The 26,889-nt window shown below is 39.2% G+C and overlaps 1 protein-coding gene across 1 annotated transcript in view; it reads right to left on the minus strand.

The window, feature by feature from the left end:
• The window catches only part of ZNF385D (zinc finger protein 385D), an 897,446-nt gene extending 875,552 nt beyond the window's left edge, over positions 1-21,894 (minus strand). The window contains exon 1 of the mRNA XM_084794479.1: positions 21,340-21,894. Within this exon, the coding sequence (XP_084650605.1) occupies positions 21,340-21,448 (109 nt within the window). The 5' untranslated portion in view covers positions 21,449-21,894. The remainder of the gene's footprint in view (positions 1-21,339) is intronic.
• Between the last annotated feature and the right edge of the window lie 4,995 nt (positions 21,895-26,889).

Here is a 26,889-nt window from a genome sequence, read left to right on the forward strand (position 1 = left end):
GACTCCTATTTACAGCAGGTGTGATTTCTCTTCCAATGTGTGACATGGTGTGACTGAGTTTTGCATTATCCAAGGGGAAATGTGAGTTCACAGCCCAGGTAGGGAGTTTTATGTAAGATTAGTGGGCCTCAGATTAAGAGATGTCTGTTAGCGTTGAATTTGCTATCTCCTATTGATCTGATTCGAATGACACCACAGTGTGCATCAGTAAACAAATAAATATAAAGTCACAAAAGCCCCGGCTGAGACTGCATCATGTCCTGACATCATCCAGTTGGTAATCACATGGGGCATAGGGAGTTTTCAGAAACCCACCATCAAAGCTTCCTTGCATTGGGTTCCAATACTTGAAATTCTTGTCTGAATTTGAAGCAAATTAGTTATGGCAGCAAGGTGATCTGCTGAAGTCCCCTTTGTCTTAAACAACACAACATTGTGGTCTGACTGTAAAACCTGTCATCATTAACAGATTGTTAAGATTCGTTCCTATACGTAATAATACTTTAGTTGTCCATTTGGTCAAAAGTCCACCACCACCACCCCCATTCCACAAGCTATGGACTTCTACACATGGGACTGTGAGACCTAGCAGCTGTTTCATATGGGTTCATGCTCTACTGGAAATGAGATAGGAAGATGGGAGAATAAAGATGCTTCCTCATAGATTAGCCAATGGAGACTCGTCTCTCCTTTCCTAATGACTATGTGTTCTTTGAACCATGCATTAGCCCATGGTGCATCCATAGCTTTATTTGCACTGGTTTCTTCCATAAACATCCTAGCATTTTTTTTCTTCTACAGGGTTTCTGTTCATACCTTGATACCCAAGCCTTGTCATAGTGTCCTGTTACTTGACATATCTTCTCTTCTGGAAGTCTCTATATATGGAAACAGGACCACCCCCCTCACTCATTTGTGCCACACCAGCAGGGCAAACACGGACTCAGCTTCCTCTTTCTCAGAATGCTACCAAGATGCCAAGATTACATCCTCATCTAAGGAACATTAGATTGTCACCAGGGTTGGAGATCAGAAAATGTCATACCCAGGGTATGATCTCTCCTCCCTGACTTACAGCTGCAGCCTCTTACTTAGTTTATTTATTTATTTTATATTTATTTATTGAGACTATTATTTATTTAGTAATATTCTCTTCTTCACATACACCAAGTACTGAGGATGTGCCCAGTGTGAATTCACATCTTGACAAAGTTGCTTCCAGCAAGCAATAGAAGATACTTATTGATCAAATGCCTTCACACTGCAGCACATACAGTTCGTTGTGGATGACCATACTGCATGATTTTAGACTCTCCTTCATGATTACGCTATCCAAAATAACCACCTGTATCCTTTGCAGTGATTTAATATGGCTTTCTGTAGCCTGCTGTTAGACTTTTTAAGTCTGACATGAGCTTGCCTACAGTTATCTACACATTCACACAATGTATCATGTCATTTAGGCAAAGAAACTAATATTTTGTGAATCTGAAATCATTTCATTTCCCAGCTTCCCACTTTTCCTGTTTAGATGCTCTGTACTAGCCTGATATGGCTCTTACCTCACCCCACATCTCTATATTTAACATTCCTATTTCAAATGTTATTTTCTGTATCACCCAATAAGAATTCCGTAGGCCATCATTCTAAAACTCACAAATGTATAGGCTCAATGCCTTTTATGTCTTTCTTGCTTTATCTTCCTTCCCTACTGGTTAACCCATAACTCTCCCTAATCTAGTGAACCCCCCCCCCCTTTCTAACCATCACCCGCCCCCTGAATGACTATGGAAAGAGAAACAGCTATGTTGATTTGTGGAATTTTTCTCCTGCCCCTCCATTCCTCTGTGTTTTACCTTGGTGTTCATGGGACAATGTAAACTTTCTCCAATTTCTTCTTTAAGATGGAGAAAATCAGTATCTATTTTCAAAAAAAAAAAAAATCCAGCAAGCATTGAATGAGATTTTATGTGCAATGCCTGGCACTTAGCAAGCCTTGAAAGATGTTGGCTATTATTTAAAATATTTTTCTGTGCTTTACAAGCATAAACTTGATTCAAAAGATGCAATCGAACAGCATAAAAATTTAATTAGCCCTGAAATAAACCAGAAATGCTAATCTGAAGGAAGTGGGCAGATTTTTTTTTTGCAAATTCTTCAGGAATAATTTGGTTATCATGCTTTTGATGGAGAAACAATACTCACCAGCGAGGCTGTCTTCCAAATGATGTTTTGTATACTAGTTTTATTTTTCTCTTTAAAAAAAATTTTTTAAAGATTTATTTACAGTGTTCTGCCTGCATATACAACTGCAGGCCAGAAGAGGGCATCAGATCACATTATAGATGATTGTGAGCCACCATGTGTTTGCTGGGACTTGAACTCAGGACCTCTGGAAGAGCAGACAGTGCTCTTAATCTCTGAGCCATCTCTCCAGCCCTGTATACTACTTTTATTAAGAACTACAATTAAAAAATATACTGGGGTGGGGTGGGGCTGGAGAGATGACTCAGTGGTTAAGAACACTGGCTATTCTTCTAAAGGACCCGGGTTCAATTCCCAGCACCCACGTGCCATCTGTACCTTCAGTTCCAGGGGCTCTGATACACTCCCATAGACATACATGCAGGCAAAACATCAATGCACATTATATATATATATATATATATATATATATATATATATACATACATATATCAGAAAAACACATAATCAGTACTTCTTACTATATATGATCATATTAACAATTGGAGTGTAAATTGACTTCTAAACCCATGCTGCTCAATGTGATAGCATGGTTATGTCATTTTAGTTATGAAAAGGTTTGAAATTCCATTCCTTGCTTGCACCAACCTTATCTCTAGTGCTCAATAGCCACATGTCACTTGCGACTAGTGACTAGTAGCTATCATACCCGAAAACACAAAAATAAACATGGCACCTTAAGTGTATAAACTTTGAGTTAATATCACTGTGGATACCCTTTGCTACACATGCAACTCTAAAATTGGAAGGAAACTGGAATCTGTTGTAGCTCAGGGGACTCTGTGTTTGCCTTCAGCACAACATGTATGTAGCAATGTCAACAGACACATCCGGCAGCATTACGGTGTAATCATCTTGTCTCTGAGGCGTATTGTCCTTTAGAAACTGTCATTAAATCTTTACAGGTTTTGGATCATTTTCCTTTTAAAACACAGTTTAGAAGTAGATCATATGAGCTGATTTGTTAGTTCAAATAACAAATTTTCTAGGCTTTTGCAAAGTCTGACACATGTTTCATATTACACACATCTCTTTTAATAACGCATGTTTGTTATTTTATAGGGGAAAGGATAGCCAGATCCAGGAAATAATTGCAGAAGTTATTTTTTTAAAAAAAGCAAATAGAAGTTTGCAGCACTGAAATAAAAAATTTAGATTGGCATCTCTTGAAGAGGACTAGTGAGTAACCGAAGGCAAGAAAGTCAGTGAGTATAATGATTTAAAGAGGAGATAGAGAATACATTGCATGAAATCACCTCAGCAATACTGGAAAATGATGAACAAAAAGGCTCCCTAGTAGCTGGAAATAAAATTAAATCCATCAGAATATCACAGCCTAACAAGATCCAAGCTAAAATGTGTCATGACTTTGAATAATATATAAACTATAAATTTTCCTGTGGCTAAGTATCAACTAAAATGGATTTTCCTCATATTCAGTAAACATAGGATCATGAATTTAGAAATGCAGCACACTGACAAAAACAGTATAGTTCCAAATAGTGAAAGTATATATGACTATTTCAGAAAAAATAGACACATAACTTCATCAATTCCCTCTTTTTAGAAAGTATTTATCTACATATAAACTTTTAACTATCTACATATCTACATTTTAACTTTAGAAAACATAAACATGCAACAATATAGAATAAATATTATTATAGTATATACATATGTGTATGTGAGTATTTAAGTATTTATATGTGGCTTAAGCAGCCCGAGATTTAATTACTTTAGGTCCCAAAGACTATTTGAGTATAATCAAGAAACAATATTATGTATTTGTCTAATGCACCTATGTGGAAACATCATAAATGTCTTGCCTTCTATTATTACTAAACTATTTGAAATTATTTACTCTTGAAAGAGAAAAACATACAGCAATATATTTTGATGAGTATAGAATAAAATCCTACATGCACTCATTTGAATTTAATTGCATATGACTCATCTTTTTGCATCACTTTTCTCTTTTTGTGTGTATGTATGTAAACACATTTGCTTGTGGGTATCCATGCCCATGAGGAAGTAAGAAGTCAATGGGGAATGTGTTCCTCAACTGCTCTTCAGTTCATTTGTTGGTACAGAGCCTTTCACTGGAACTAAAGCTCGCCGATAGGATTGACTGTGTGGACAGAGAGCTGCAGGAGTCCTCTTGTTTCTCCCTACCACCAGCACTGTATTTGAGGCAGGCATGTGCCACCATACTCAGACTATCTGGTGGATGACAGGCATCCGAGATCAGGTCTTCTTGCTTATACAGAAAACATATTACCCACTATGACAGCACTCCAAACCCTTCACTTTTATTTATTAATGAGAGAAAGGGGGTCTTGCACCACACATTTGAAAGTGGAACAACATTAGGGGTCAAGAGAAGTGAGAGGAGAAAGGACAGAGAAAAGAGGTCAAACACAAAGGACAGCCTTTCCTCAAGGTTCCATAAAGAACTGTCTTAAAGCAACCCCACCAGTTCAGACCCACTGGAAGATAAATGACTGAACAGACATGATATCTACATCAATGATGGATGATATATCTATGTCAGTGATGGGCAACAGACTGTCAGATAATAGAGAATGTGATAGTTAACTCTGGTTGCCAATTTTACTAGCTCTAGTATCGGCTAATAGACAAACTTCTGGTCAGTTTCTGGGTTAGTTTAATTGAAGTGAAAGGGACCAATGCTAAATGCAAACACCACCTTCCAGTGGCCACCTAGATAGAGCTGGCTCAACAACAACAAAAAAAAAGCTCTCGCTTTTACCTGCTTGTCTTCATGTCTGGCCAAGTTAATCTATCCTGTTGCTACTGTCACTGCTGCTGTCACCACCTTTGCTGACAGTGAAACCCGGCTGCTTCAGCCTTCCAACATAAACCAAAGACCGATGGCTCCCCTAGAGTCATCCAGGCCTTCAGCCTCGGATTTTGACTGCCAGAGCACACAACTCAATGAACTGAGCAGCTGCCGTTGGACTGCACAGACTGTATAATATACGATGTAAGACCATGCAATAAGCCACAGTTTGATATATATTCTATCTGTTTTCCCTTCATATAGAAGAGAACACAGGTAGATATATAAATGATTAGGTAGAGAGTAGATAGATGACACATAGTTAAGAGATGATAGATGAACGACACAAAGGCAGATGATAGAGTGCAGAAGGTGATAATACTTTGAAAGAAGTGGGGTAGGGATTTGTGATATAAGTCCATGAAGCAATTATCTGTCCATCTAAATAGCATGTTTCTGTTTTTTTTTTCTCAATTCAAAATTATCCTGAGTGATATATATTGAACATAATACAAAGTAATTCTTTGGTAAAATCTGTGAACGAGAAAAAAATGACAGGAAGTATAAAGAGTAAGAGGTAAGAGCGGTAATAAAAAAAAACCCTGAGTCTACTATTAACTGAGCAAAACATTTACTATGCAGACAATGTGCAATAGTCAGTGTGTACAAGAAATTGCGACAGCAAGTATAATAAGGCCTATGCTACTGTGAGCATATTAATTATATGAAAAGTACAGGAGTGGGCATTAGCACATAAAAAGAAAATTCCACCACAGAGATTATCAAGAAGTTCACAGACATAATTACAGAGGACAATTCCAGTCTTAATACAATGAAGCTTTCAGATGAGAAGAAAATTAGACCATAGCCTATCATTATCCCCAGATCTTTATATGAACTCAAACTCATCTTAAGCCTCAGGAAGTTCGTAGAGGAAAGAATGCAGACTTCAGAGTAGTTCTCAACTGGAATATGAGAACATTAAGAGATTTATATTTGCATGGTTGGGCTGGTTGTAAACTGGTTTCTTTTCCGCGCGCATGTGTGTGTGTGTGTGTGTGTGTGCGCACATGCACCTGTATGTGTGTGTGCACACGTGTATATGTTGTATATACTTATTAGTGTAGGTGTGCACACATGTGTACATCCTTGAGGAGGCCAGTGAAATATGCTGATGTCTTTCTCACTCACTGTTCACATTTATTGTTTGAGACAGAGTGTCTCACTGAATCTAAAACTCAATAATTGGTCTGAGATGCCATTGAGCTACAGAGGTGGCCCTGTCTCCAGCTGTTCTCCTACTCCACCAATGCTACAAACACATGTCACCATGTTCAGCTTTTTGGGTGGGTTCTGCAGATGTGAGCACATGTCCTCATGATTGCATAGCAATCACTTTACACAGCCAGCCATCTCCCGAGTCCTGTGATTGGTGTCCTCACATTCCCTCCCCCGGCACTGTTTAGTTTAATGGAAGCAGACTAAGCTAATTTCATTTGTTGTCTACCCAACACTTCCATATGTTTATGACTTATCAATATGGCAAGTAAAAGAAACTTAAAACTGGAGACCTAATCTAAATGCTTGAAAATCACTTCTGCCTATAAGATATTTTGTTTACTTTTCCATCACAGTACTTTTTCAGCTATCATATGCTGGCCTGTACTGATGTGATAAAAATTAATATCTCAGTGACGTTGACAAAAACATTTATTGCAACAAGTCAATTATGTTATTCTTGTCAGTTTACAAACTGAAAAAATCCATTAGCATCTGAACAGAACTGGAATTTGGGTGAAGGAGAGGAGTCCAGCAAATAGTGCATCAGCCAGGGCAGAAGTCAGGAGAGGCAAGAGAGAATTAAGAATAGGCATTTTAGTAAGGTGTAACTGCAGACTAGGACAGTAGCTGCATGAACATGAACTGGGCTAAGTTCCAGCTGGTAAAAGAACCACTTGTTAGTTGTTGGAATGCTTTAGATAGTCTAGAAATCCAGACCCTGCAGACCATATGGTCACACAGAGACCCAGTGCCAGGAAATACAAACAGTGGGAGCCGACCACAGAGCCCACTGTACAAAACAGAAAAAAGAACAGTTTATTATAAGTTAAAAGCCTCCTAAAAATATGATTATTTTGACTTAATTGTCAATGGTGGATATATGAAGTGCTTTTCTCAATATCTATATAAAATCTATCATGGGTTAATGCTAGAATCATCATGAATCAATTCAAGCAACTTAAAATATACACAAAAAGTGGATTATAAAACTCAAAAGAAATCATTCTTTCCATGCTGGAGAGTGAAGTACTTCCTTTAAAATATGCTTGGAGGCTAGACAGATGCCTCAGGCATAAACACTCTTGCCTTGTGAGCCTGAGCACCTGAGTTCTACCCCTGCTCTTCCCCTGTGAAAGGAAGAAGCAACTCCTGAAACTTGTTCTCTGACCTCTACATGTGTGTCATGTCACACGTGTATCCATATTCACACACACACACACACACACACACACACACACACACACACACACTCCATATACATACACTAGTATCCACACAATAATAATGAAAATTTAAGAATAAAATAAAATGTGATTATTCTATAAAGAGGAAAAATAAAATTGACTCTTCTTTTGTCATTTTGTATAACATGGATATTTTCCTTTCCTTGGGTATTTGCTACCTTGATATTATGAATGGGGTTTAATATTTGTCTTAGCACAGGTGACAACTACAATAAGCCAAAACAAGAAATAAACAAAGCACACAAATATAGACAACAGTGCTTTTTGGCATATCCCACAGAGTTAAAAGGAAACAATTATAAATCAAGATTGGTATCTATTCTATAAACTATGCAAATTGTTAAACACCTACAAAATAATCTGTTAATGGTTGTGGGGACTGACTTCAAGGCTGTCCACCTCTGTAGTACTGCTGAGCACCAGCTCACAGCCCTGGTGGTGAAGGACAGCCACTTCAGAATGAGCTAGAATGACGTCCTAACTTGAGAAAGAAGTAGAAAAGATAACAGAAAAGGAGATTCTGTCAAACAAAGTCGTTCACCAGTGAGGAACTTAGTTATGAAACCAAAAACAATGATTTCATGACACCATTGATAATTTTTGGCCACTTGGCTATTTTTTTAGTCTATCTTAAAAGATAGAGGCAAACATAATATGTATTAAGTCATCATAATGGTGAATAGATTTTTAAAAACTATTTTATTTCTCCCTCTCCCACTCCCTCACTTTCTCTGTCTCTCTGTGTATGTCTCTCTGTCTCTATCTCTGTCTCTCTGTCTCTGTCTGTCTGTCTGTCTGTCTGTCTGTCTGTCTGTCTGTCTCTCTCTCTCTCTCTCTCTCTCTCTCTCTCTCTCTCTCTCTCTCTCTCTCTCTCTCTCTCTCTCTCTCTCTCTCTCTCTCTCTCTCTCTGTGTGTGTGTGTGTGTGTGTGTGTGTGTGTGGTGTATCAGTGCAGTGCTCATGCCTGCAGCTGGACTTACAGGTACTTGTAAGCCACCCTGTGTGGGAGCTGAAATCTAAACCCGGATCCTGCAAGATCACTGTGAACTCTTAACTGCAAAGCTATCTCTTCGGTACCCAGAAATTTTTTTTAGTATGAGTTTTCACAATTGTTTATTGGGAGCACTGATTTCTTCTCTAAAAAAAAAACCACATTGCATGTATTTATGTGCATATGTTTGTTTCATTCAGACCATTTCTCATCTACATCACAGACTTTGTCCATATCCATAGCCTTTCAAATCTTCCCCTTAGTTCCTCCCACTTCCCACCACTCCACCCTAGGTCGCCTTCATTTCCTTATTCTCTCTTTTGCTTTCATAACATACACATGAATACGTATGTGGTATTATATATCTGCAAAGATCCTGGGACTCACAGATGAAAGAAAAGGAACCAATACCTGGCTTTCTACCTCTGATTCACTTCTCTTAATATAAAGACTTCTCTAATTGCATCTACTATTCATTGATTAACAGATATTCACTATGACTTTATTAAGCTTCTTTATTTGTAATCCTGGATGGAGAAAATTTCACAAGGCCCAACCCCTAGATGAAGAGATACTGGTAATCAATGCTGCTAAGAGAGAAGGAATCCATCTTGTCTTCATGGGTTTTCCAATCTCAGGGTCAGCCCTAAATACACATATACACATAAAGGAACACTAAACAGACTCTGTAGGATATTATATATAAACAATAGCAAGAGGAGATTACAGATTTCAGAATGAGTAGAGGAAGTAGAAAAATTTAGAGGTGGGGAAAGGGCAGGTAGAAATGATGTATACATCATTTTGAGAATATCAGAATTTGTCTGATATTCCACAGCATGGCCACATGACTAGCAAAGCAATAAACATCAATGTTCAAGTATCTCTGTGGAATGTCCATGTGGACCCTTCACGTATTGGCCTACAAGTATCATCGAGTGAGATAGCTGTATCATATGACAGATCTATTTTTAGCTTTTTGGGGGAAACACTACACTAGTTTCCATAGTAGTTTTATATCAATTTAAATTCCTACCAGAAGTGTGTACAAGCTCTCTTTCCCTTTAGTTCCGACCAGAAGTTTCTGGTGCTTGTTTTCTTGATGATAAGCATTTGTTAAACATGGACGAAAAGAGAGTCACTCTGGGATTCCTGTTCCTAAGCCAAGCTTGCTGACTCAGCCTAACTGCATCATCCTTGGAGTTTCTCGTATGTCCACTTGGATGATATTCACTATGCAATTTCTAAGATGTTTCAGTTTCTGAAAAATTCTAGCAAATAATAAATACTTCCTGGCTATTTTAAGAGCACAATACTCTGCACTTAAAATCCGTACCTCGCATTCTCATTCTTTTTGAGAAAACTAATTCATGATTTAATAAAAAAAAAAGTATGACAAGCCATTCTCAGGCTCACCTGTGGGTGACTTCCAAACTATTTAAGTGATGACATTCCTATGTGTAGCCAGATGTGATCACAGAAGCGTGTCAAGAATTCTAGCTCAGGACACAGTAAGAACCATGCGATGATGCATTCAGCAGTGTTGAAAGGATACACAGTTTCTCTCTCTTCTTTACATGCATGATGACATCCAATCAAATTACAGTCATTTGTTAGAATCATTATTTATTAGACTCTGTTGATTGGCAGCTCAGTAAGAATCAACTTCCAAGACTCACTGCTCTTTATTTTAGTCTTTATTTAAGTCTTGAAAAATCATTTCAAAATGAAATAAATACTGGAGCCTGCATTTTGCTCTGCTCCACACAGAGCACACAAAAGTACATGGTGCTGGCTTAGGTCGCCTTTCTAGGTCCGTGTTCACTCCGTGCCTTCCCAGTTGAAGGTGAGTAAAGGACCTGCCTCACTGATGTTCTGAGTCTCCTTTAGTTGAGTGTATGAAATAGAAATGAATACCTGCCATCCTCAGTGATGCTAATAATCAGGTGACACATTTGTGCTTGTTTCCAGTCATAGGTGTCGAGAGGCTTCTAATATGATTTGATTAAGCTGTCCCTCTAGAGATGGTTCCCTATCATTACATTAAATTTTTATCATTCCTAAACACACAGTGTTGGTTACAAAATACCGTATTTTATGTTTAAGCATGCAAACATCACCAGCAGTTTGCTGCTCAATGCAGAACCCGTTGATGCTACATCCCAAAAGCATTCAAGAAAGCAGTTGAGTTTCCAGATTTGAATATCAAGCTGGCTGAATGACACAGAGTTTTGAGAGAAAGACAGTGGTCAAAATGGCTCACTGGCCTGATGTGGGAAGTCAGATGGAAGGCAGCAACTTGAGGGGAGGCTCAGAACTGGGGAGCTTTTACAAACTCAAGCAAGAAATGTGTTGTGCCCAGATTGTTACAAGCATTATTAATTTAGGCAATGATTTCTTTTGAAGCATCTAACTAGTCATCTAATCAATTTAAAAACTTGTTAATGGGTCTGATGCCATTCTGGAAGGACTACATCAAGGTATTTAAAATAACTATTGAAGACACTTCAGCATTTGAAAAAAAAAATCATTTATCTGCAGCTCAGAACTGGGTGGTTGGCAAGCCCATACTTGGAAGACATTTCATCAGTGTTACTTTGATGCTGTCAGTTAACTGGTGCTCTCCATCAGCTCCACACCTGCAGGGTCACTGTGTGAAACCGCACAAGAAGCTGTTTCCCTAGCATTCAGAAAGGGAGGGTGGCCATAGGGCCAGCAGAGAGCAATAGGCTTGCTCTGGATGGGAGAAGTTCACAATTCTGCTATTGCAGTCACAAGTTCCTCAGCATTAAAGTTTCACCTCATCTTTCATTATTCAGTTTTCCTCACAGAAAAGCATACTGTGTGGGGTCATTCACCAACATCAGGCAAATAAGACACAAAGAAAGAAAGGGTGTGGAGGTGACATTCATTTTTTTTCAGCTCCAGGCTTGCGTGAGGCCACGGGTCTAAGATTCTGAATCATCAACAACAAAATTAATAGGATCCCTGACACCTACCCATCTAATCTATGAAAAGAAATAAGTATATATTACAGGCATAATTCATGTGTTCTATGAACAGTTATTTTAATATAAGTTATAAACGTAGATAAGAGAGATAAAGTTAGCTTAAAATAGATATGGAATTCTGAATCTCATCATTTGTAAATACTAAGTTTATTATCATGAAAAATATCATTTTGTTAGTGACAAATTAAAAATGTTCTTAAATGACCTCATATATGATGAAAACTCTTTTTATTAAATATTTTTATTATTTATATGTACATTTATATTACTACATATATATATATATATATATATATATAATAAGCTGCCTACAGTAAGAAGAAGCATGAAACAATCAGAAATTATATTAATGTTACATTCATAGTGTTTTATATATTTGTATTTAGAAGTCTTGAAGAAAACATCTATCCTATCTTGGTGTGTCTAAAATTCTGAATGTAAATCAATATCTATCATATGTCATCATTATCAACTTAAAACATCTATTTAGACTGAAACACATCGTAACCTCTAAACAACTAAGCTTAGTTGTAAAACTAAACTATCTGGTCTTCAACCTCATCAGAGACTTGAAAAGGAATAAATGAAAACTCTTAACTGTTCTTCATTAAAACAAATTTCTTTTAAAATTATTTGGAATTCTGGTTGATTCTTCCTCGATTCTTAGAAAAGAATTAAAAATAAGAAGACACATCCTACCTAAAGAAAACACTCTTGTTATTTTTCAAGAATTCTCTTTTCAGGTCAAATTGCATTAACGTTACATATCAAGTTTACTCCTTCTCAAGTCTCTGATGGAGTTGAAGACCAAGTAGCTTAGTTTTACAATTAAGCTTACTTGTTTAGGGGTTAAGATGTTTTTAGGTCTAGACAGACGTTTTAAGTTGATAATGACAAGATGTGATGGAGATTGATTTACATTCAGGAATTTAAGACGTACCAATATAGGAAAGATGTTTTCCTCAAGGCTGTAAAGTACAAATTAGCCAAAACACTAGGAATGAAACATTTATATAATTCCTGGTTGTGTCATGGTCCTTCTCACTATAGGTAGTTTATTGTTTATACATGTAACAATATAAATATATATGTAAAAAAGAAAAATTAAAAAAAGAAAAAATGTTATATATCTTTGCCCTCATTAACACACACACACAAAGTCAAAGAGTGTGACATCGGTCTCAGATATGATTTATGTTTTAAATAGTAATGGTATATGCCTCTTATTAATAAAAAAATAACAAATCCAGGGCCCCCTTAAATTCTGTAAGAATTGGCAATTGGAATGTTGAAGCAGCTTCTAAGGAGAAAATCTGTTTTGTCCTGAGATTTTTTATTGTAAATCTACTTAAAACTATCAACAAACCAGCAATCCAGCTGTGTTCACTTTTGTCCAGAGAAAACAGACAACCAGGCTACAGATAACTGACAGATTGCTTTGCTGCTTTTGAGACAGAGTGCAGTGTACACCTTTAGATTTCTGGTAGAAAAGCATTTCAGTTTTTATGTCTGCCACAAGTGTAGTCTCACAAATATTTAATTAGTAATGTATTATAGGGTATACTTTATTTTAAAAACCCTGCAGGAATTAAAAGAACAGCACATATCTATATCCTAATGGCACTCATCGTCTGGATTTCGGATCCTCAGAGGCGTGTGAAGAACTGTACTCTCAGGTAAAGCTCAGGTGTGCTCCCTGGGGCCTCCTGGACACTCCACAAGGTGAGGCTGCTGCCAGCTCCAGAGTGGGCTCAGAGGTCCACTACCACTCCTCTACATCCATGGGTTCCCATCAGAGAAGGGGACGTTACTTTAACTTATCAGAATGAAACAGCTTAACCCTACTGCCCTGCAGCCATTATCAAAAGCATCATTAAGATGACCAAACTTGACAGGCTTTGTTTACGAGGACCATAGTCCCCTTGTGCTTTTTGACATCTTTGAAGTTAAGCCTAGCAGAACGGACCCTAGGAACTTAAATATTCTATAGAGATGACTCTCATGGAGGAGTCTGCTACATTTACAAGGATATCACTTGGTGGACCATGTGTCAATCTTTAAATGACACATGAGGAAAGTTCTCTCTATTCTCACCAGCAGGAGTGGCCTTTTCTTTTTCTATAGAAAATGGGTTTCTAATTACATGTGCTTTGTACATCCTAAAGAGTCACAGCCAAATTAGTTGCCAAATTCGGGGTGTGCATATGCCCTAGACACAGGGCTTATCCCTTTATCCTCTCTCTCTCTTTCTCTCTCTCTCTCTCTCTCTCTCTCTCTCTCTCTCTCTCTCTCTCTCTCTCTCCTTCTCTCTCTCTCTCTCTCTCTCTCTCTCTCTCTCTCTCTCTCTCTCTCTCTCCCTCTCTCTCTCTCTCTCTCTCATAGTTTTACAAAAATCCCCCTATATGAGTTTCTTGAGATTTTTATCTTAACTATTGTGACATACAATTTAGAGCAGTGTAAACATCACATGCGCACTTAATGAGTTTTCACTGGTGAAAAGTACATTCAGACAACAGAAGGGTGGACAGGAGGGGTCACTTCATCTCCTTATCCTTCTCAAGATCAGTCAGGGGCAGAACTCAGAGGTTGGTTTTGCTTTATGCTCTAAACACGTGAACACAGTTTTTCTTTTGGGGCTCTGTGGCTCTTGTTCCCTAATATTATGCTTTAATATCAACATATTGGAGTCTGCAACTTCAGCTTGCCTGTTCATTCCATAATCATTTAGGGCTTCCGCTAGTGCTGTTTAAATGGTTTCTAAGAATTCAGAAACATGTTGCCAAAAATTAAGAATAGGCAGAATTCTTGGCTATGTCACCAAAAGAAACAAGATAATGAATATTCTTAAACATTTTATATGACAAAAATCACTATATAAAAACTAAAATGTCAACAGAACAAAAAGATTATTTACAAAATTACCTTTTTATAAGTTATTTTTATACAGCATATAAAAAGAATGTTTATTATTCAACAATAACAATAAGCAAACACCTGGCTCAAAAATTGGCAAAGGACAGGAGCAGAACTTTCTCTATGGACCAACATGTGCAAAGTACTGAATATGACAAGTCATTCAAGAAACACAAATCAAGTTGGATGCGATTTCTTATGGATCTGGATCACTACCATTGAAACACAGAAAGCATCGTGAGGCAAACTGGGGAGGCATAGTCCCATGGTCTGTGTGTGGGACTGGATGGTGGGAAACTAATGGTGCTCAACAGATTACAAAGGGAACTTCATACAATCTAGCAGATCTCTCTGCTTGTTATGTACTAAGCAAACAGAAACTGAAGTCAAGAGACAACATTTTACACTAACTTTCAGGGCAAATTATTCATAATACCTTAAACAACAGGAAATCATTAGCCCATGATCAAATGACTAGATTACAAATCCAAAGGAAGACAATTCTGAATATCCTAGGATGAGGATGACATTTCAGGACATTATAAAAGAATAAGATAAGGAGTAAGCTAAAACATGCACACACACACACACACACACACACATACACACACACACACACACACACATGCACACACACACATACATGCACACAAGTCCTACACTGGCTACTAATTAATTTAAGGTATTTAAAGTAACCACTGCCACCAAACTATAGACTATAATGAGCTAGAGGGCAGATAATGGGGTGCTGAGCCTCAGGTTTAGAAGAAAAAAAGAGTTGTGGGTCTGGTTAATGGTGAAATGACAGTGTTCTTCATACCACTGAACTGTAGAATTAAAAATGACAAGAAAGGCAATTTTTTTTGCTTTGCATATTTTCTCCATTATAAAAACTGGGAAATGTGACCCATAAACAAGTAAATTAATGTATCTCTTCAGTAACAGCAATCATTGCTTTTAACAAAAAAAAATGTATAAAGTAAATTAGAACTCAAATAAGTGGTTAATGCACAGTTAAGTCACAGCACAATTAACCATAAATTGTCATTAGTTGATATTCATAGTCGACAGCATTTTGGAGCTGATAAATTATGCTTATCTTTGTAAATATTTATTTGCATTTATTTCATTAAGCTTACAGCCGATGCATTTTATTGCAGACTATATCTATAATCAGCAGAAGTCAGAGAGTTTTAGCTGATGGCTCTTTTGAGTGCTGCGTATAATCTTTGGCATAATTCCTCATCTTTAAAGTGAGTTTAAGAATCAGTTCTAAAATTCTGAGCTTAAAGCTAAATGGGCACCTCTACTCTGTAATGGCAGGTAAAGGAGGGAGGACCTGTCTGCGGTAGTGGTCGTATGCATGCAATCAGCTCTATCCTTCATGGTGATGGAAATTCAGTTCTCTGGTCAGATCTGATATCACAGCATCAACACTCTATAGGACTCATTCGCCTTCAGGACTGATTGTGTTACATTATGGTGAAGAGAATAAAGCGGATTAGATGAAAGTTCAAATGTGCTAAAAAACAATCGTGTTTAAAACACACTAAAGTCCACATACTTTTCTTAAATTTTCACCTTTCTTGCAGCTAGTTTCATACACCTAGTACAGGACATAATATGCAAATGATGATTGACAATATACGTCTTACGCACCCATATTTCCCTTCCATACTGATGAAATGTGAAATTTCTAATCTTTAGAGTCTGTGATTGCTACCTTATTTAGTCAGTTCAGACAGTATTAAATGAAGGCCATGAAATGGAGATATTTCCCTAGATTTTCAGGAACGACATAGTGTCATAGCAGAGGAGAAGAGTCAACATGCAGCCAAAGCTGATGAGACCACAAGCTGAGGAAAGTCAAGTAACTATTGGATAAAGCAAGGAACAGTATCTTTCCTAAGAACTCTCCTAAATAAACATAAATATTACATAATCAAAACAAACAGAGTGAACTACATTGCTCCGTGATGATGCCTTCTCCTCTTCTGATCACAGATAGGTCTTATGGGGACCAGACACCCGAAACTCAGGTCTTTCCAGGGATGGGGCACATGAACTGTACTCTATTGCAACACTCTCCTTTAAAACACCTGCTAAGGGATGGCAAACACTTGTTTGGATTTTTTTTTATTTTTTTTCCTTTATTAATTTACTCTTGTTACATCTCAATGGTTATCCCATCCCTTGTATCCTCCCATTCTTCCCTCCCTCCTCTTTTCCCCTTATTCCCCTCCCCTATGATTGTTCCTGAGGGGGATTACCTCCCCCTGTATATGCTCATAGGGTATCAAGTCTGGAGGGGGAGACCTGGTGGCACTCAGAGGAAGGATTGTTGTATTTTTATGGAATAGTATGAAAGAACTGATGCTTTGCATGCAAAATGCAGCAAAACATTAGGTGCACTGTGGAACAATATGAGTAAAGTGGTAAAGACACTGAGTGGCTTTTCTTTACCCTAGAACTATGTTAGGTATCTTTACGTTCATAAGGCAGGAATATGATGCACTTTATAATACATTCCAATCTAGGCAAATGCTAGAAATGGTACCAAGTTATCTGAGTATTATAAAAATTATATTCAAGATTGGAAAGGAGCTTTGCGAAGGACTTTTAACCGTGTATGTTGGTGGGGACCTTTCTGTCATTACAATTTTCTTTCATGTTAAGGATAGAATGATCCTGCGATGACACCAGATTGCGCTGCTATGACATAATGTAATGGGCAGTAGTGACAACGGCAACTAACGTACATATTCCTGACAGTTCTAAGGTTGAAAGTCAAAAATCACAATGCTAGATATTTAGGGACAGCCGCAGGCCCTCCTGAAGTGTAGCTACACTCTTGCTGTGACTTCTCAGTGTAGTGGATGACAGGGCTCTGGTTTCTTCCATCTTACTGTAACTCTTTTCACAAGAAGAATTCCTTCTTCATGGCGCATCTAACTCAAATTTTCAAAGTCTGCACCTTCAGCTTCCATCAGCTTAGAGTTAATCATGACTTTCAGGAGAACTCAATGTTCAATCTACCATAAGGACCTATTACTAATTTTATCAGGCCCTAAAAGATATGAATAAATACATTTTTAATGTACTGAAAAATTTTAAAGGCTCTCCAGTGTGTTATCTACTTGTTTAAAATATAAATTAGACTCGTAAATTTGGTACATGTACTTTCCATAATCTTTTAGAGTGCTCTTTAAGTGTTCACTTGATTTTCATTCAACCTGAATCCTTTATTTTCTTCAAACTTTCACTCTAGGGTGTCTGTCAGAAAACCAAGTGTAATCTACCTTCAGTCTGAAGGACTTTAAACACTGAAACTTGCACATACTTTTCAAATATTAGTTTCTTCAACCTGAGATGTCAATGTGGCTCACACTTCACAAAGTTTAAATTACCATCCAGAGATCAGCTTGATCAAATTACCATACAATAGCTATTTTAAAATCTTAGTTTTATAATAATGATCTGGATCTAAACCATCTTTAAAACACAGTAAAGAAGGTATCTGCTTGTTCTGGTGATCAGCTCAATGTACAACATGGGGGCCTGAGTTGGGAACTGAAAAACCAATGTAGAAATGTGGGCATGGTCAACGCCAGTGCTCTGGAGAGAGGCAAACACAGGTGCGGCTGTGGGGCTTGCTAGCCCCAATCTAACACTACATTGAATGAGAGACTATGCCTTAAGGGAATAAAGCAGAAAGTGACGGAGCAGGACACATGATGTCCTACAGCCTTTACACAAGCGCAGGCATGAATACATACTCATGCTTGCACACTCAGGCATGCACACTCAGAGTACAACTGTGTGAAAAACTTAACTCTTTACAAGGCTCTCACTGTCCTAAAATACTTTGTACTTTCACAATTAAGATTTACCGTCTGCCCTAATTTTGAATATGTTTAGTTACTTATAACTATGACATACATGCCAACACACATCTGTAGGCCATTTATCACTACTGGTTGCTTTATGTAGTATACCTCTGTTAAACCTATACATATTCTGAAATACAATGTGTAGAGTAGGCAAAACATGAAAGACTGAAAGAAAAAAAAAAGGTTATTTCACATTTTCACGGATTGCCCTTACAGGAAGCACCAGAATCTACCCTCAGGCAGAAGAACGCAAGCCCACAACAACGTCATGTATTGGAGGCAGAAAACTTTAATGTTACTTTAAAACAATGGACCTTGGAAGCGCAACGGTGCACATCATATCTTTAATTTTTCAAGATTTCAAAATTCTGGGCAAGGAATTAAAGGTTCAGGGGTTAAAAGTGCTTGCTTGCTGCCAAGCCTAACTTCCTGAATTCAGTTTTTGGAACCCACACGGTATAAAAGGAAAACGGCCTCCAAATGAATGCTTTGTACACATACTCCTACACAAACATATGAATATAGACAATAAATACATAAGCAAAAAGAACTATCTCTCATAGCTGTTCTCACATTAGGAATATTAATAGCATTAGTGTCCCAGTAGATTTGCATAATTCTTATTTGGTAATTCCATTCATTTTATTTGATTTGGTAATTACATAACAATCCACCTACAATGAGTTTACACAGCTGAAGACTCCTGGAAGATACAGGATGACAATGTACTTGGACAGCTGCATACAATTTACAAAGAGATGCAAGCTTCTAATTAAATTTCAAATAAAATAAATTTTTAACAGAAGTGACTGTTACTATAAATGGAAACTGTCTTGTTGGGTGGCAGTCATTTTTCATTCTGGAACATCTGAGGCACCTGCTAAATAGCAAATCACAGCAGGGGGAGTAATTGTTTTGAAAATACCATTGAAAATTAAAAGGAAAAATTGAAACAAGTGGCTCATACCTTTTAATAGAAATCTAACATCCTACTGGACTTGAGCTTTGATTACAGGTGGGCTAAAATACCTGTGTCTGCAAAGACCCAAGGAAAAGACTACAGCCACAGAATGTGACGTTATCATTTGCACCATTAAGGGCTATAGTGCACTGCTATTGATTTGCAATAAGGGAACTCAAGAAATGCCATCAAGGTGAAAGCCAGAACTCAGCAGTCAGCCTTTCCTGGAGCTGGTGGCTGAGTTACATAAGTGTCACACACAATTTTTAGCCAACCCACACACCCCAGTCCCACATCAGGTTACCTTAAACACCTTTACTGTCTCAATACAAATCAATATGTGTAGGTGCCACTGCCCTATCAGCATCTCACGTTACTTAGCCAATCAACCTATTCTTTCAAATAAGCCTTGAGAGAAGAATTTGTTGTGATTGGTGGAACTGTCTTTGGAGTCTAGCATCCCTGGGTTCCAAAACATTAACTTTGCCCATTTTAGCAGCTCTAAAACCCTTTCTCCTCAGCTTCATAATAGGGACGGTAAACCCAAAGCTGCTGTCTTCAGGGTTCTCAACAGACTAACTGGTTGTGAAACAAGACACACAGTAAATGAGACAAAAATGTCAGGTGCATCACTACCAAATGATTTACAGGCCCCACCATCAGTCCCAGTTTGTGGATTGAGTGTCTTTCTCCTGAAACACACAACTTCCAACCCTTCATTTACTTCCTTCTGAAACAGAACATTAACTCAAGATGTTTGCTCCTTCCAATTTTTTTAGCTTCAAAAATTCCATGTTTAAGCTAATTTCCGAGGAACATCTGGGAACACATATAAAGAAATCATGGCAAACCCTAGACAAACTGTGCAGTGTCCCTCTATGGAAGAAAGTGTGCCAAACGGACATACTTAGAGATGCAGCAGCAGGACTCGAATTCTTCAACACAAGCCAAAGAGAGCTTCGGTAAATCAGAGCGCATGTACTTCTCACATGGTAAACCCAACTGAGGGGACACATCAAAGACAGCTTCATAGACAAATTAGCAAATAGCCAAAGAGAGGCCATTCCCCACTCAGATACCCAAACAGCAAGGTGGGAATGTCAGAGAGTGGTGCCGGCTCTTCGTGTAAACTTCAGCATCTCCTGTCTTTCCAGTGGGTTCCGGGGCCCATAATCTTCAGTGTCCTGAATCTCACCTTTCTCATGCGAAATCACTCTGCCCTCCCCACCTCCAGGTGAAAAGCAGTTACAGGCACAGCTTCTAGAAAGATGAGATGAAAACAAGGTGTGTGTGTGTGTGTGTATGTATGTGTGTGTGTGTGTGTGTGTGTGTGTGTGTGTGTGTAAAATAGAGCATTTCACATTAGAAAACATAATTGTGGAGGCTGTGGGTATTCTTGCACCCCAACTCACACACAAAAGAAAACTTCCAGATGCAAGAAGCCAAGAGTCTCCAAAACCCTATGCATTCTTCTAACTGGGTCACCTGGGTGTAAGACACCTGATGGCCATTAAAACTAGAAATCTGGAGGGCACTGTTCACATGTGGGTTTTCAATTCCACCCTAAAAGTTAATGAGACCCTTCTGAAGGGCTACTTTTAGAACTCCTCACTCTGCCCTCAAAGATAATTAAAGATAATTAAGAAATCACCATCATCATCATCACCACCCCCATCACCACCACCATCATTAAGAGCAGTGGAGAGGCAGGCTTGCTTTGCTTCTGTATCCCAATAACTAGAAGAGTGCACCCTGCAGGCACACACCCAACAGGCTATAGCCAGCAAGGCATGGTTGGAAGCAGCCCCACTGGGCTGATGCCTCCTTGCCAGAGTAGCCCTTGAGGACCCTCTCAACTGAGCTATGTGAGGGTCAGTAAGAGACCCAAAATGTGGCGGCTCAGCTTGCAGGGAGGTGGAGAAGGATTGTTTGACTGCAAGCAGAGCCAACCCACCAGTGCTGCCCCTTCCCGCGCTCAACTCACCAGCTCCTGGCTGCTTCCTCTGCGTCCCAGGGAGCTTCTCCTGCTTTCCTCCCGCCGCCAAGCTCTTCATCTTCCTGCAGCCCACCGCTCGGCGACCCGGGCCTGGCATCTGAGATCTGCGGCTGCCTGGACACTTGAGTGTCCCAGAAGGCGCTCAGCTGAACCGCTGAGTGGCAAGGAAGTCCGAGCTGGCGGGGAGCAGGGACTGTGGAGCGCCTGGTGTGCGCTGCGCCTCTGAGGGAGGCACCCTCTGCCGCCTGGCTGCTGCCGGTCTCTCAGCTCCGCACGTTTGGAGTCCGTGCCGCCCCAGGTGCAGCCCCTAGAGAAGGTGAGAGCCCGCAGCCCGCTGAGCAGTGGCAGGAATCTGAGCAGTAAGACGCCAGCCAGGACACCAACCAAGCAGGGACTACTGCGCCTAGCCAAGAGTAGTGAGTTGACCGGGAACAAGAAGCAGGGAAAAGCATCAGGCACTAGAGGAGACACGCTAGCGAGCTGCTTCTAGGGCTCTCTGGTGCCCAGATTCTTCTTGGCTTTGGGTGCAGCATCTTACATCCCACCGCTCCCAGTTTTAACAGTCTTGCAGAGAGACATTGGGTGAGGCCACTGCCAGGACACACTGGCTCCTCAGCCACAGGACCTCTTGCTTTGCCTCACTTTCCTGATCACCCCACCCATCTCTCTCCCTGCTGGTTCTGGGCTTAATGTGTATGCTTTTTCTACATTAACTGTTCTCAGGACTCATTCCGGATCTTACCGAAGTTCAGGTCAGGATACCACACAGTTCAGGAGGGGAGGGACCATGTGAGCTGCAATTTTAATGGTTCAGCAGAGGCTATGATCCAAGGACCAGGTTTTGAGTTGTAAAACACAAAGAAGCAAACAAAATCACAAATAAAAATTTAAAAATAAATTTAAAAAATATAAAGACGTGTATGCATATGTACATCCATAAATTAATAAAAAGAAGTTCATTAGTATTATAATATAAGAAAAGGACTACCCAGAAGGTGGACTGCTGTGCCTCCATTATCCCACCAATTTCTCCATGGTACCAGATAAGTCAATTATTATGCAAACTTAACTATCACTAGGTTAAAGATCAGGGTGCTGGAGGAGAGGGAATAGCTCATAACCATGAACCAAGTGCCTTGGGATAAAATGCTTGCAAAGTTTTCATTATTGTTAGCAATCACTCTTGATACAAGCCTGAGGGTTACTAATGCTGATCAATGGGTGGAAATGCCGGGGAAACAGTGTACGTGCTGCCAAAAGAAAATCATTTAAACAACCTCCCAACAGTCATTTGGAAAGAAAAAGCATAGAGCTGGAGAACTTGCTCAGTGGTTAGCAGAACTTGTTGCTTTTGCCAAGGGCCCAAGTTCAAATCCCAGCACACATAACAGGCTCACCTGGAAAACCAGCTCCAGGGGATTGGGTGTCCTCATATGAACACACACACACACACACACACACACACACACACACGTAAAATAAGTCTTTTAATGAAAATTTAAATAATAACCTCCTAATTGTAGTGTTTTAGTCCTCCAAACAGCTGTGGAATTGCACTGAAATCATTTGTTTAAAAAAAAAAAAAAAGAAAGAAAGAAAGAAAGAGAAAAAAAATTCAGAGTAAATGCCAAGAAAGAAAGAAAATCTAAAATAAAACAAGCAAATACACTGTAGTAAATGCACCAAAGACACACTGTGGCTTGGCATACCTTAACTGCTACGATTAGCACATCCCATGGCCCCCAGCCTGTACTTGGATCAGGATTGAATCCCATGCACATGTGATTCTATTTAGCAGGTGCTTACTAGAAACTGATCACACTGAATGCCTTTGCTGGGCTGAAGTCAGTCTGGTTCCGCTCCTGCTTTGGAAATATCCTAAAGAGTACCATATTCAGCCGGCAATGCTGCCAAAAGCACATTACCACAAAGTCCCAGATGTGCTGGAACAAGAGAAGCCACATTTCAAAATAAACCTTATTGTATAACATGATATGGTGTGATAGAGGAGAAATAAAAGATATGGGGGTTTTCTAAGCCTTCATCAAAATAATGTAAGACATTTGCAGAGGCCATCAAAATAGTTATGGTTGTTCCCATGAGACGGTGTTCAGCATGGGCACATTATGACCTGAAATATTACCAAGAAGGTTAGTCACAGAGCAGAGGTTACTAGATAATCTAGAACATGGAGACACAGCTGCAGAGAGCATTTAGAAGGGGCTAGTAATTCAGGCAAAGAATTGTGAATATAAGAGCAACAGTAACGCTTGTGGGGAATGAAATAGAAAGAGATTCACAAAGAAATAACACTGAGATGCAACCAACAGCAGTAACTACTTGGAAGGATTGGATCTCTGCAAGGTATCTAGAACGTTTGCACCCAGGGATCTAGAAAAATGGTGACGCTATGAAGGACTGAGGAGTCAGAATGGGGCTACAGGTGGGCAGGGTGTGTAGATTCTGCAGGGTGTCTTGATTTGTGTTTAATGGTTGACTTGCTTTCTTTCTTTCTTTCTTTCTTTTATTAGAGAACGCTAGCAGATACTTTAACTATCTTTGGACCTGTTCAGACAGGTATTTGAGTTAGATTATCAGAAGCATATGTTTTCAAAATTGCAATAGTTTGATTCTGAAGTCACATTTGAGACCACTGAGCACATACATTGGTTCAACTGTCAGGAGTGTGAGAGTTTAGTAGTGAAACAAACGGTTCTCAGGAAAAACACTATAACTTTTCTGGTTTTGACTCCTCCACTGCAGCTCAAGGAGCCTCCAGGCTGAGTGTTGATGGGAATTAAGTAAAAGTATATGCTGGCTTCTCATTTGTATTTGTTGTATCCTAACTGGAGTCTGAGAGGACAGATGCTACAAGGCTTATGTTGGACAGTATAGCCCTAACACTGAACAAGGTGTTTGGTCAAAAGAAAATTATAAAAATATTTATGAGTGCAAACTTTTACAGCCAATTTGGAAATCAATCTGGTGCTTTTTAAGAAAATTGGGAATAATGCTACTGCAAGACCCAGATATAACATTCCTGGGCATATATCCGAAAGACGTTCCACCATACAACAGGGACATTTGCTCAATTATGGTCACAGCAGTTTTATTCATAATAGCCAGAATCTGGAAACAACCTAGATGTCCCTCAATTGAAGAATGGATATAAACAAAAACTGTAGTATGGGCTCGAGAGATGGCTCAGTCCCTAAAGGCTAGGCTCACAACCAACAATATAAGAAATTGTGGTACATTTACACAATGGAGTACTTCTCAGCTATTAAAAACAAGGAAATCTTGAAATTTGCAGGCAAATGGATGGATCTGGAAATGTTCATCCCATGTCAGGTTACCTAGACCCAGAAATACAGGCATGGTTTTTACTCACTTATAAGTGGATATTAGCCCAACATAGATGTCTTCTGAGAGACTCCACCAAATGGGGGAACAAGACAGACGCTGAGACTCCCAGACAGACTCTGGGCAGAGTGCTGAGAACGGTATGGAAGAGTGGCCAGATGGAAGGACCCAGGGGTTTCAGGAGTCCCACAAGGAGGCCATCAAGGCTGGTGGATCTGGACCCAGGGGGACCTGCACAAGCTGTTGTGCCAACCAAGGACAATTCATGCAGTGACCCTAGTCCCCTTGTACAGATCTAGCCATTGGACATCTCATTCCCTGACAGTTGTGGGGAGAGTTCATGTCAGAAACTCTGGTACCCCGGATTTGATCACTTCCCCTTGGTGTGGAGGCCATGTAGGCACACAGAGGAAGGGGATTCAGGCTATCTCAATGAGACCTAATAGGCTGTGATAATATGTGGGGGATGGGTTATCCTTCTGTCAGATGTCTAGGGGAGGGGAATAGGGCAGAAGAGAGACTGAGAGTGGGAACAGGAAGATAAAAGTGAGAGTATAACAATCACGATGTAATCTGAATGAGTTAAAAAACATTTATGAATATTTAAGTAAATATTAGATAGACACAGAAGAGACATCAAAGCCTATCCAAAAATATAGAAAGAGTTCTTAAAAGTGGTTTTGATCATTTGATGGCATGAAACAAAATTAGGAATATTTTTTGTGCCATATATAGTCACTGGTAATATGTGATTGCAGGAGCATAAATGGGGGAAATTAACATGTAAACTGCATTCAAGAATGTAGCTGCACAAAATAGCTACCAGGATTTTGAGTGGCAAAGGAAATACAGAAAGATATTTTTTTCTAAAATATCTTAACAGAAAAGTTAAGATGAAAAGAAAGAGATTGGGGCAAGGGGGCATAGTATATTTAGTAAAAGCAATGACCAATTATATCCAAGGGATGAGCCTGAGGGGTCACAAGTATGAGAGAGGTGCTCCAGGTAAGAGAAAGGGAGAAATGATTAAGCTGTGTTTGAAAGAATAATCTGAATGAGACAAGAGTATAATCGAAGAATGGATAAAGAAACTGTAGTACATTTACACTATGGAATAATACTCAGCTACTAAAAACAAGGAAATCCTGAAATTTGCAGGCAAATGGATGGAACTAGAAATGATCATCCTGATTGAGTTAACCCAGACCCAGAAAGATACACATAGCATATACTTACTTATAGTTGGACACTAGCCCAACAGAGATGCCCCCTGAACGTCTTTACTTATCCAGAGATTGGGATAGATACTGGGACTTCCTATTGGGACTCTAGGTGAGAGAGGTAAGGAAGAATGGGGAAATCAAAGGATCCAGACAGTCCTAGAAGTCTACAAGAAGACCATTAAGGCTGGTGGATCTGGACTCAGGCGGGTCAGCTCAAACTACTGTACCACCCAAGGACAATGCATGCAATAAACCTAGAACCCCTATCCAGATCTAGCCAATGGACAGCACATTCTCCACAATTGTGTGGAGAGCAGGGACTGACTCTGACATGAACTCTGGGGCCCCCTTTTTGACCACTTCCCCTTGGTAGGGAGACCTGGTGACACTCAGAAAGAGAAAACAGGCTACCAAGAAGAGACCTGATTGGCTGTGATCTTACAATGGAGGCCAAGGTCCCCTTCTGTCACAGACATATGGGAGGGGAATAGGATGAAAGAGGGAGGATGGGGTAACAGGAAGATACAAGTGAGGGGATAACAAATGAGATGTAATCTGAATAAAATTTAAAAATAAATAAATAAGAGTGTAAGTGACTGATCTCAGAGAAAATCGTCACTTGTTGCTTAAAACAAGAATAAGAAAGAAAATTGCTTGGATACTTCAAGGTTGGTTGAAAATGCACAGGAAATATACATAGTATGGTGACCAATATCTTCAGGAATATGGACATGAAGACTTCTGCCAACCCTTAACCAACAGGAGGTATCATAAGAAGTTAAAATGTGCAAATATTCAGAACAACTTATCATAGGGATATTGTAATGACTCAAAAATGGAAAGTGGTAGGCAAGATGTCTCAGTGCAAAAAGGCACCTGTCACCAAGCCTGGTCCCCTCAGTTTGATCCCTGGAATCTAGATTGAAGAGATCCAACTTCCATAAGTTGTCTT

This window comes from Acomys minous (assembly GCF_964271855.1).
Source record: "Acomys minous genome assembly, chromosome: 9".
In the NCBI taxonomy this organism is placed as follows: Eukaryota; Metazoa; Chordata; class Mammalia; order Rodentia; family Muridae; genus Acomys; species Acomys minous.